Source organism: Fulmarus glacialis, unplaced genomic scaffold (genome assembly GCF_000690835.1).
Source record: "Fulmarus glacialis isolate BGI_N327 unplaced genomic scaffold, ASM69083v1 scaffold42812, whole genome shotgun sequence".
Classification (NCBI taxonomy): Eukaryota; Metazoa; Chordata; class Aves; order Procellariiformes; family Procellariidae; genus Fulmarus; species Fulmarus glacialis.
The window spans coordinates 1-12,724 of NW_009200537.1; the positions used below are offsets into that span (position 1 = coordinate 1).

The window sequence follows — 12,724 nt, forward strand, 5'->3', positions numbered from 1 at the left end:
CCAGACAAACCCCGTCGGATTTTCATAAATCAAAGCACCACACTGTTTAATAAAAATTTATTGACTTACAAGTGATTATTTATCAAAAGGCCATTAATAGCAGCTCCGGGAATGATGTGCTACTGGGTGGTGCGGGGAGACTAATAGCAAATCAATGCCAGCATCCGGGCAGAATGCATATGAGGGCCCCCGGCCCCAGCGGGCTGCATGGCTGCTACAGCAAGAGCCAGCAGCCCCTACCCTGCGGGCCGCCCAGCGCTCCCCCCGATTATTTATCGCTTACAAATGAAATGATCGATACTTTTAATCTAGAGCTAAATTTATTAACTTTCCCATCGGAGAGAGACATATTGACTGGGGGCATGGGGAGGGGGAGCTGAGGAAAGATGGATGTGTGCCTCCTAATCTGTCCAGCCAGCTCCCTGCCTGCTGCGGAGCACCCTGGCAGCAGCGGGGCTGCCGGGGATGGTTCCCCAGCATGGCAGGGCAGTTGGAAGTCCCGCAGAGCTGGGGAGGCGGGCAGGCAGGGGATGGCTCCTGCACATCACCACGGCATCTGTGACAGGGGCCGGGGGAGCAAGCTGTGGGCAGAAGACTTGTGGGCACCTGCAGCTGGGTCCGAGCAGCCAGGGGTACTCTGCAGGCACCAGTGTGTGTGAGGCCTGGCCTGGGGAGAGCCCCTGCCCATGCTTGCAGGGGCTGTGGAGCAGTGTTTGCACGGCCTGAAGTCAATGCCTGTCCCCGGCCAGAGACAAGAGCTCTGGGTGCACAGCCCTGGAGGACAGGAGGGGTGTGGGTGAGTGCTCGGGAGCGTGCTGCTGGCTGGGGAAAGGCAAAGGAGAGCCTGGAGACCCTGCCCAGGGACAGGCAGGCAGGCAGTGATGACCATGTCTCTAGACCAGTGCCGTGTCCCCTGGGTGCAGCGCAGCACATGGGGAAGGTGGACCCAAAGGACCCAGTGAGCGCGGCACTGCCTGGGCACACCACAACTCTCTGGGGCTGGGGCACCCTCCAGAGCCGGCCAGACCTCGGCATGGCGTGGGGGGCTTAGTCAGCCCCCTAAGGAAAAAGCTTTGTAAGCCTTGGGGCCAGAGCAGCAAAACTGGAGCTGGATGAGGCCGTCATCCCCGGCCAGGGGCTTCCAGGGCTGCCATGGAGGTCAGCAATAGCTTTTTGGGCAAGCATGTGACTCAAGCAGGAGCTGGAGCAAATACAGCTCATAAAATGTTATGATTAAATGGTATAGGCAAGTACTACAGGGTAACACACACCTGCTTGGTAAGTGAAGCGCAACGATGCTACAGGTTAACTCCCATAAGGCAGATGCTATACCCAGCATTTCTTATACAACTTAAAGATGATGATCAAAAACTCTGCATAAATGTAACAACTGCCAAGGAGATAAGGGTTGCACTTCTCTTTCCTTTTTTTTTTTTTTTTGGTTAAGTAGCAAAGCAACAGCCCCATTGGCTAACAGTCACGGATGGAGAATTGGTGAACTGGTGTTAGGAGCTGTACATAGTAAGTTGGGTAAAACAAGTAAACCAAAATGCTGGTGAATAGACCCTTAATGCCATAATAGACTCCTAATGAAGGGTTAGGTGCTAGCTTGGGTAACTGAGATATTTACTAGTAATGAGCAGTTGTTTTGTCTTCTATTGGTAGCACAGGAGCGTAAGCAATACACTTCAATCCTGTAGATGTTGTTAACTATCTCCCGCTTGGCTTCAGCTTCTTTTGTTTTGTTATCTTAGGTGGAAAGGAAAAGATAGCAGGCTTTGCTTCTTTTTTTCCCCCTAGATAATTGCTACAGCTGAAGTTGGGCAGAAAAGAAGAAAAAGGAATAGGTGTAATAGTGAAAAGCATGGGGCCAATAAGGGTGTCTCCATCACCAAACAAGAACAGCCTGGTTTCTCTTGGTGAGGCTGGATGATAATGGTGATCATGTGTAACAGATCACTGATAATTGAATGCAATGTTTGTGTAGGTAATGTGTCTCTGTGTGTATATTTATAAAGGATCATGTTTTGAGACCTACACAAAGCAAAGGTAAATCAATTCAGTATAGAAATATTTCCCGTAACTGTACGTTAACAGATCATATGCTGTTAAGTGTAGCTTTACATCACTGTGAGTAAGGAAGACTGTCCCCTCTCAGGTATTGTACCGGGAACAATTTAGTTTATTTGTGCAGTTTAGTTGATGGTCCTGGGGTAGGTGCAAAATAGCACACCGTGGAAAATGGAGTTCCTCAATTACGAGGACAAGTTGTGCATACCTTTCTTGCACATTGTCTCTGCGCAGGTAAAGACGTCCTAACTGACCCAAAAGAAGGGTTTTGAAGCCACTAACAATGTGAAGCAGGGAAGCCGCACAGAACTGAATAATGTAAGCGAGGTGTGTGCATTATGTCTTTTGGGAAACATCAGGGGAGTTTCTGGACTTTCTTTCTCTCCATTGCTTTCTTTTCTCTGTCTCTCTTGATATAATGGTGTTTTACCCAAATGAAAACAAGCTGGAAGTAAACTATCTTGAATCCATGTTGGTAGCTAGTGCAGGGAAATTCAAATTTAAGGACACTTACACAGGATAGCTGCCCTGACCTGGGGGGTAGCAGATGCCCTCCCCCAACAAACAACACTTGGGGTACAAAGGAGGCACTTAAGTATTGCCTTCTCTAGCGTTCTAGAAAATGCAAGCAGGCTTCTGCAGGTAGCAGTGAAACAGCATTTGCTTATAAGAGCAGGCAGAGGACCCAATGAAAGCACTAAATTTTGTAGGCACATAAGGAAAATTGGAAAGTACATGGGATGAATACTCAAATGCAAGTTGTTTTACTGAATAATACACTTGCAGAGCTGAAAGGGAAAGGTGTACCACCTCCAGCACAAGATTTCAGCTTCCTTGCAACAAGCTGAGATTATGTATGTGCACGTTGGTGCATAACAAGATCAAATCCCACTGTTTCCCTCAGGAGACATTTGAAAGGGGATCTCCTGCGCCAGCCACGGAGTCTCAGACTCTCCCACCCACCCTGGGCTCCCACCATAGCACATATGGATTCCTCAAGAGCCCCACCTGCCACACCAGTGACAATTGCCCGGCAACCTATAGTTCCAGGGGACAGAGGGAGGCTTCCAAGGAGGATGATCCTCACCGCTTGAGGAACCCCAGCAAAGAGGCTGTTATCCAGATGCTGGAGAAGCAATGGTCTGGATCAGGCTATGACAGGAGGGTGGCGAAAGGGAAAGGAAAAGTTTCTCCTTCTGGAAGTAAAGCTGGAAATGGCCTGAGAGACCACATACTGCTCCTAAGGGGTTTATGCTGCAGACGTGAGAGGCACAGGCTCATGAAGACTCTCTTGGTTGTCAAGGCAGCTAATTTTAGTGCAGTTCACAAGTTTCTGTGCTGTGGGAGACTTGTGACTGACACACATGCACATCAACACACCAGTCCTCCCCCTGGGCCTGTAACACCATATGGAAGCATATGACACCATAAGTGTTTCATTTAATATTACCCCTGCAAGGGGCTTCACTGTAACAGTAACAAGAAGGCATCTTTGCCAAGAGCTGCCCAGGGCCTAAAGACTCTAGGCAGTAATAGTGCCTCTGGGAAAGAACAGCCAGAGGACGAGGGAGCAAGTCCACGCAGCTCTGGAGTAGCCAAAGTCCAAAGATTCGGAGCTGCTTCAGACAAACCCTGGCTTGTGCTGGAGGCAGAGGGCTCAGGAGCGGCTCCGGTCTTCGTGGTTGCCTACAATCATTTTGCTGTAGAGTTTCTGTTGCTCCTCCTTGAATGTGTCTTTCACCTTCTCCCTTTTCAGTCCTCCATCCCTGGGGAGAGAGTCATCATCAGAGGAGCTGCAGGTGCGCACTGTCTGAAACTTCAGCTGGGGCTGCTCAGAGCTCCCGCAACAGCCGGACAGCTACACTTGTACCTTATGTTGCCAGGGCACACTGCCGATCAACTGTCCCCAAGGGGAGTTACTTTCACAGCTTGCTCTGCCAGGAGCTGCACCCATGACCCCACACTGTGCTCAACATGGCAGCTCTGTCAGAAGTGTGAGCTGCTCTGATACCACTACAGTATCTACTACTACAGTAGACTGCCTGTAGAGTCCCTCTGCCTCCCAGGCTCTGAAGATCTCAGTGCCTGAAAAAGGAAGTTCCCAAGCTCAACCCACTTTGCTGGGCAGCATCAAGTCAGAACCAGGGCATCCCAGTGCAAGCTGGAATCACAGAATGAAGCCCTGGTGCCCAACACACACAGCGGAAGCAAAGACTTTGGTCCCTGCTACAGAAGAGTAATTTTGGAGGTCACAGGCAAGATGTATCTCCATTTCTCCATAGGCCTACTCTGCCCAACACAAGACACAAACTTAACTCTACAGCCCACAAGTACACACCAGGACCCAGCAACAAGGAACCCGGGCACCAGGAAGAGAAAAGCCTGCCTGGACTCACCAGAGCAGATCCACAAGGCCCCCCTGCCTGGCAATGGCTGACTTCACTCGATTGGCAAACTGGACAGCGTCCTCTTCGGGCTGTGGCAAAATAACACTGTTCACCAAACAGGTAGCAGGTCAGATAGGCCAGGTTCAACTTACTTACCTGCCTGGTCATTGGGGGTAAGTACCAGACACTGCAGACAATGGCCCAGCTGGTCATCATCCTAAGGAGGTAGGTTACCATGCCATACTTGCTGCTGTTCCAAAAGGCATCTCCAAACTGTGGGTCATACTAGAGGCAGAAGAGCTCATGAAAGTCAGGCAGTGGTTGCACCCTTCCTGAGGCTCCAAGTTCCACCCCAAGCCCAGCTACAGGCCAGCCCTCCCAGAGCACTAAACGAAGCGACCTCAGCTTGCCCACGCCCCCAGACCAGGCTGTTGACCCAGCAGTGCCAAGACTGGGCTGCCAAGACGGAGCTCTCACGCAGAGAGCTACTTGTGCTGTAAGAATGTTTGCCTTCTCATACCTTGATGGCTACAGGATAAACCGTGGCTCCAATTTCAAAGCTCCCCTTTTTGAACATCATCACAGATGTGTTGTTGATGCAGGTTCCTGTAAGAGGCAAGCACAGTCTTCTCAACTTCCCTTTGCAAATCAGTTCAGAAGTCTAAGCTATACACCTAATGGCTAGGCCACAGGCACCCAGCAACTGCCCCCTAACACTCACTCCAAACCCTGTTCTCTGTGTGCAAAGGATGTGTCACTGGGACATCTTATATCTGACCTCCACATTCTGGGTTCAGTCAGCTCTAAAGATTCAATGTCCCCTTTGCCTCAGTGAAGGGTCTCAAGGCCCTTGGCTGCATAAGGGAAGGAACAGAGATGTGGTGCTGTCCCAATGTGCCCTCTCCACCAGGTGTTTGTCTGGCCTTGCTCCACAACTCACCTTCCGGAAAGATAAGAATAGGCAGTTTGCTCTTGTCCTGGACATGCTCTGTGAGCCTAAACAGAAGAGTGCCACCAATTAGCACAGGGCACAGAAGCTATCACGAGCAATCCACACAGCATACAGTCCTTATCCTGCAGTCACTGGGGACTATCCGGGTGCCAGCAACAGTGGCACAGTCTCCCAACACCCACGAGGCAAGGCAGCGTCCTCACCCAAGGGAAGTGGGCAGCCCCCACCCTTTTCCCAGCCTCCAGACCTCCCCCTGCAGCTAGCAACTGTCACACCTTTTGGCGACGAGGTGACGATCTTTGACCTCAGAGCGTTCAAACCAGACGTGGGGGCAAGCTTTCACCATGGCTCTCTGTATCACACCCATGAGCCCTCCATGGATCTGACCCACCTGAACAGGGCAAGAAGACACAAGTTACAACACCTGTGGGCACATGGAAGGCCAAGGCAGCTCCTAGCTTCACAGCCAAGCTGAGGTTCATCTTTCTACCCCTGCCCTGGAAAGGCTGAGAGGAAAAGTCCCAGGTTCTGACTGGAAGGACAGATGTAGCAAGCCCCAAGTGCTTTCCACATTGCAGGAGGTCCAGCTGGAGAAGTGCTTTGCTCTGCCATGGATAGCAAAGCCCAGAGCTCTACTTGCAAAGCAGCGCCCAGAGACCCCTGGTGCTCTGAGTCCCAGGCCAAGCTTGCTGGAAAGCCACGCACAACAGGGTATCTGTGCACAGGGTCTGAGAGTGCCCTGCAACATCATGCAGAGAAAAGTAGTTCTGCATGCTCAAAAGCCTCTTGCTGCCTACTCCTCCTCCCATGCAATATGCTTGCTGCTCCCACCACCCATGCGGCCAGGCCCTGGCAGGCAGAGCTGGGGCTGGGGGCTGAGGCTGGGGTGCAGACCTTACCATCGCGTAGTAGCCGTCACTGGCCAGGATGATCACATCAATGGGAGATGTGTGATTAGCCACGCAGATGCCTCCATTTCGGGGTCTGTTTTCTCTAAATGCAAAACAAAGGTACAGATGAGGACAGAGGAACAAAGCGTGAGGCCTGCAAGAGGCACGGCACGGAGCAGCTAGTGGGAAGGGACACCCTGCAGCAGACAGTGCCTCCTTACCGGTCATGGTAGGTGATGATGGCTGTGAGGGCACGCACACAGATCCGGTAACACATCAGGTGGACATGCTTGCTCAGGAACTCCTTACACCTGCAGCCCAGGACAGAGACCATCACCCCCCAGCTCTACAATCTCCCCTATAACAGTGTCACTCAGCCCGGCTGCCCCAGGCCATGAGATCCAACCGAGACTTCACATCTCTCCCAAGAAACACATCCCGTCCTGGGTCTTGCCATCAGCTTATGACCACTGATTCTTAACTCATGAGAACCAAATTTTGGCCTTGGCTCTTTCGTGTTCTTACTCCTTTCAGAGCTCAGGGCTGAGCGCTCTGCCATGGGCTTAGTGCTCCCATCTAGGTGCTCTGTTTAAAATTACAGGGTGTCTGTTCCTGAGAGGATGCCAGGACCACCTGCCTTGTCTGCAGCAGGCAGAACAGATAGGCCTTGCAGAAAAACTTCAGGATTATCAGGTCTCAAACTGCACAGGGAGCTCCCCATCCCTTCTTCCCTCAAAGACGAACTCACCTTCCATTTGGCAAATATCCCACCACTGTAGTACCAGTCACCAACAAGCTGATGCCAGTAAACGCCAGGGCTATCCTGCAGAAAGAGGGAAGCTACACGCTAGCAAAACCAGGCCACAGCCCTACTCCTCAAGCAACCTGTCTCTCCTGATCATGTCAAACAGGGTCCGTGGAGCTTGGAGACCAGTTGCACTTGCTGCAGTGGGAACAGGCCATCAGCACCATCTCGGCAGGCAGGTCCCGCAGCAGCACTCACCTGAGGGGCAGAAGGAAGCAGTAGCGGATGAGCACACCCAGTCCCCAGAGTACAGTGAGGCGCAGGCTGATATACTGGAAGTTGTAGTTGGTCCTGCTGAGCAGGTTCCAGGACTCCAGCTCTTCAGCTGAGAACCTCTTGGTCACTTCATCGTCCATGATGGTCTCAATGCCTTTGCGGCAGAAATAGAAGATATCTGAGAGCTCAAACTCAGGGGTGTCCAGGGCTTTGCTGCTGCCACTCCGGCGGATCTCCTTGATCTCCTCTTCCAGTGACGTTGGCTCCTTTGCGATGATACCTGCAACATGCAGCAGGCAGCTCTGAGCAAAGTGCACCTGCCCGCTCAAAGAGAGCTGAGAACCAGGGCCCTTATTTGCCTGCCCTCCACAGGGACCCCTTCCTTTCTCCAGTCCAGACAGGCATAAACCAATCCTCCCAACTATCTAGAAATGAAGCACTCCCTGGGTGCTTCCCTCCTCTTCCTCACGAAATGGACCTCTTCATATCTCCCTCCAATCCATCTACATGGAAAAGGCTTCTCAGCATACCTCAGCTGCTCAGAGACACCACATTTACCTCATCTCCCATAAAGAATTTTGAACTTCATATGTACCCATGCAGGGCAGGATCTTACCATTGACATAGGGCTTGTATAATGGATGGTTCTTCTCCTTGGCACCACGCTCTATCCTCAGTGTCGCCCACTGCAAGAGAGACACATGACAAGCAAGATTCGCAAGGCCTGTAGCTCCACTTCATACTACCCCTGTTTTACAGTCGACTTCCAGGGAAGACCATGGTTAAGGGGAAAAGATGGGGCGAAAGCAGAAGGCTTCTGTACAGACTGAAAGAGTGATGAACACAAATGAACCAAGGTGGAAGCAGAGACTGGCCTGGGAGGAACATTTTTACAGCAGAGATCTGCCTGCAATGGGACAAGAGGACTGATGGGGAGGTGACTAGCACAGGCATAGGACAGCCATCATGTGCACCCATTTGTGTGCCACTCTGCACAGCAGAGCCCCAGTGGGAAGCAGGGAGTGCCAGAGGGAAGAAGAGTGCTCAGTGGTGAGATTTTCTGCAGCCTCCGTGTCCTGTAGGCTCTGTTGCACCTGGCCTGTGGTTGCCACTGCACAGCCTCTGGGTGGACCGTGCATTCTGCTGAGGTGGTCTGCATCACAGCGCAGGAGACCGATCATGGGACCGGTGCTATTTTTCAACCCAAGCTCAAAGCAGAGACTGTGTTTTCAGGCTGCTCCTAAAAACATCAGGCTGATGATGGGATGGGATCCTTCCCTCCCCGATTCAGCTAACAGCTGCTGCTGCTTCTCAGCTCACCAGTCAGTCCAAAACAGCAGCAGCAAGCACCCTCAGACAGCTCCCTGGCAGCTAGCTGCCAAATCCCATGCCCAGACTACCTGTTATCCACAGAAATCTCTCTCAGCTAATTCTCAAGGGCACCAGCAAAAACTGCAGGCTGGATCTCTGGCCAGTCTTCCTGCCTGCCCTCCAAGTAACCCTCTCACCCTCACACTCTTGTTAGGAGAACAAGCTTCTACAGGAGGACTTGTGTACAACATGCTTATTGCTCCAGGCCAGCTGCTCCATCAGGGATCTGTGAAGAAGGGGAAGCTGCTGGGAGCTCCTGGCATCCCGGTCTCAGCCCATGCCAGCATCAGATGAGGAGGCAGCGATGTGGGAATGCTAATTGCATATGGAGTGTCCGGCTCATCTAGCGGCCTCCTCTGCTAGCAGAAGGAACTGCAGGATTGCAGAAGATTGTCTAGACACTGCCATCCCAGGAGAAGTCAGAAGAGGAGCTCTGACCCAGCAGGAGCTAGGCAGCCTATGGAGAAGGCATTCCTCGCAAGCCCAGCATGTCTCTATCCTGCCTGCGGTAGCAGAAAACCCAGACTCCCACGTGAGAAGCACCAGGCAGGTCTCCCTCAACCAACAGAGATGTGCAGCCGTCACCCCAGGCCCCGCAGCTCTGGCTGGGTCCCACAGGTTGCCAGACTCGAGTGCTGCCCCTCCAGGCTAGGTTTGCAACACTGGCTTCTAGAGCTGGGAAAATCTTTCGGGCGAATAATGCTCCCTAAAAATACAATTCTGAATGACCAAACCTAGTGAGTTAATTTCCACCAAATCTGTGAGCAGTTCTGCCAGAGTGCTCCTCTCTCCCACCACAAAGATTCTTTGATAAAAGCTGAAATAGACTTCAAAGTCTTTTCAGAAAAATAGTTTCAAAATTAAACACCAAAATAGGTGTTGAGATTAAATGTTCCTGAATTGGAGAAAGGAAAAAAGTTCCATTTCAGATAAACCAAACTTCTTATTAATTTTTTCTCCCAGTTCAGTCACTAAATTCGAAGTCAGGTCTTCAGACGTCTGTGTTAACGAAGCACCTCACAAAGCCCAGGGTCTCCCCATTCACAACTCGGGCTTTTGGGAGGACTCAAGAGTTTAAAGAGCTGAACATTGCAAGCTCCAGGGCTGCCTTCCCAAGCCAGCCAGTACAGATACTCCTGGGGAAGACCAGTCTTGTTCAAACAGCTGAACCATAAATCCTTTAGCAGCTTGAATGCCACATTTAAGAGCCTAAAACCTCCCTATCAAGCAATGGGCACCCCTCTTCCTTTTGCTTGGGCTGCCAAGGTAGGGTGGTGTAGGCTTTATCTACTAGGAGTTTGGCAAAAATTCTGGTCTCGCCAGGGACTTGCTTCAAGGAGAGGTATTGGCTGTAAGAGAGCCTATAAAATTAGTCTTCCAAAGGCAGGCAAGGGAACAGCGTGACCCCAAGCTGGAAAATTCCACTTGGCCTCTCTGTGCCAAGAGGGTCAGAAAGGGCTGCTGATCGTCCTCAGAGGCTGCAGGTCCAGACATGGCTGCTGGGCTCAGCAGATAAGCAGGTGGCACTCGGGGACAGAAGGGTGTTGAGAGCTCTGGGTTCTGGCCACAGACCACTCGGGGCCTGCAGTACAGAAAGTCCTGCCTTACCTCCTGCTTTTGCTTCATCCAAACATGTGCTGAAGAGGAGCAGCCCGCTGACTGCAGCCTTGTCCCTCCCCATCACTCCCTACACCCCTTCTGGCTTCTTTCCACATCAAACTCTAACAGCACTCTGCCTTGTCTGGGACATTAACCCATCCAAGCACACAGCTTCTCTCAGCACATCTATAGATCCTACTGTACTATTGCATACTTACGGGCCACATTATCCTACTGCTTTACTTGAAGACTTCCTGGATTAATTACAGGGAGAAAACAGCCCATGAACAGAGGTCTAGTAAACTGCATTTGACTGAAATGACCCAAATGGGTCATCTGGCACCAGCACATGTCACCAACAAACCAACATCCCACCCCAGTCATCTGCAATGCTCTGCGGAGGGGCAAAAGCCTCTCTTCCTAGCCAGACCATGCTTGACAAGATCCCTGTAAACACACAGATAATTCTGAAAACATGACTTACCTGAAAAATCTTTAATAATGTTTTCATGTAAACCTTGCGGATGCCAAAGGAGACTCCAAAAATTGCTGGCACAATGATGAAAACCAGAAGCAGAGTGAAGAGGACAGTTATGGAAATCCCCAAGAGATTAACAACCAGGCTGTCAAAGGGGAGCAGGAGGAACATGGTGAAGGGCCCAGGCAAGGCTGGTGCCCTGCAGCCAGACAGAAAGGCTGCCTGCAGCGATTAACCAGTCCTCCTGTTATTCAGCCACAGTCTCACACATGCACTGAGTCCACAGCCTGCTCACAGACCCCATTCCAAAGTTCACATCCTTTTTGGGCTCTGTGAGAGAGGAAACGCAACAGGATCAGGGAGAGCAGTTGGGAAAACAAGCAGTCTGCCAGGAGCCCAGGTGAGTTCAGACAGTGTGGGCTGAGGAGCTCAAAGAAGACGGAACACGCACACAGGTTCCTCCATGGGCGTGCAGTGGGCACTGCAGTGACACAACTGCGTGAATGGATATCCTCCCAAGGCGCCGCTGAGCAAGTCCTGCTGTGGGGCAGCTTGTGAAGAAGCTGGCAGCAGAATCCCCTTCTGGCTGCTGAGAGCATGCAGAGTCTCTTCACAGGGACAAGGTGGAGTCCATCCCTGCGCCTGCATTGGAGGAGATCGAGGGAGTTGGCACTTGCAGGAGCCTACCGTATGTGGAGCTATTATTGTTCTTTCCGTGAGGACACAGGCACTAACGCAGATCCTTGCATGACGCCTGGAACAAGTTTAATTCCAGAAGCTGCTGGCATCCACTCACGCTGAAGGGTCGTTACAGACACGAATGAAGCCTGCGTCCCTGGAAAGCTCTTCAAACAGCGAGTTGGCTTCTTGGCAGACGAGGCACTCACATGCCACCAGCACTAGTGGAGGAAAAAGAAACCAAAGTCAGGCATGTCACGCAGCTCGGAGAGACGTCAACTCAGAGAGGGTGGCAGGATGCCAGGGACAGTGGGCTCTGAAACCTGGAAGGCAGTGCTTGGGCTGAGGTCACATCATTCAGAGCAGCTCCTGAGACACAGCAGACTCGGACTGGCATGCCAGCTACTGCCTGGCACTGTCACAGACTTGGGAATCACCCCCTGCCGCCACTCGTCCTGTATTTTCATCCCATTCACACCTCAGGTTGAGCAGACTCGACCAGAACCACGCCTAGAACACAGGACGCTGCAATCAGGTCCCAAGTACAGAAAAGGAGCCAATGGAGTGACAGAAAACCTTTCCTCGTGACAAAGATCTTATCGCCTCTCTCATTTCAGAGGCATCCGAGAGCACTGAGCCAGCCAGGTACCCAGATTCCTGGGAAGGAATCACTTCCTCTACTCCTGTACACACATCTCGCCCCGGTCACACAGGGCAGCTTCACAGGACAGGAAGTTAGCCCAAGGGGAGAATAATTGCTGATGATTAGCCAAAGTGGAACTTGTTGGGGCACGGGGACCAGTCAAAGGTCAAACACTCGGCACTACAGCCCTTCCGGGGGAGGATGCCCTGCGCCGCACGGGTATGCACAAGGCCAACGGAGGCTAGTAAAGAGAGACGAGCCTGCTCGGGGGAGACTTCCCTCCGGATACTACCTTCACTGGCTATGGAGTGTCAACCCGAGGATGGGATTTAACAGGTACCTGACAAGCACACAGGAGCAGAGCAGAGTCTGGGAAGATCCTCTTGCTGCCCTGTACAGTGTGTTCCAGCTCCTGGCTTAGCACAGTAACACTAAGAATATTGTTAGTGCTTCAAAGGAACATGCATGCCTGCGTAAACCATGTCCTGGGAGAGGCAGCTCTACAGCCATGTGTGTAACTGCCCATTACGCCAGAGCTGTCACCCGTCTGAGCCAGGACTCGTGCTGGCAAACTGGTCAGACCGGCCATCTGAGCTGGCAGCCGCTGCCCTAAGAGGGGTCAGTTACCGCATTCC

At 51.8% G+C, this 12,724-nt stretch overlaps 1 protein-coding gene across 1 annotated transcript; it reads right to left on the bottom strand.

Annotated features, from left to right (window-relative positions):
* Nucleotides 1-3,724: 3,724 nt before the first annotated feature.
* Nucleotides 3,725-11,298, bottom strand: AGPAT6 (1-acylglycerol-3-phosphate O-acyltransferase 6). The gene is made up of 12 exons (XM_009573631.1): nucleotides 10,775-11,298; nucleotides 7,937-8,006; nucleotides 7,303-7,600; nucleotides 7,048-7,122; nucleotides 6,521-6,610; nucleotides 6,309-6,402; nucleotides 5,685-5,800; nucleotides 5,398-5,453; nucleotides 4,978-5,063; nucleotides 4,614-4,742; nucleotides 4,467-4,546; nucleotides 3,725-3,836 (listed from the first exon to the last, which is right to left on the bottom strand). The coding sequence occupies exons 1-12, from the start codon at nucleotides 10,937-10,939 to the stop codon at nucleotides 3,728-3,730; spliced, it is 1,368 nt and encodes a 455-aa protein (XP_009571926.1). The 5' UTR covers nucleotides 10,940-11,298; the 3' UTR covers nucleotides 3,725-3,727.
* Nucleotides 11,299-12,724: the final 1,426 nt, after the last annotated feature.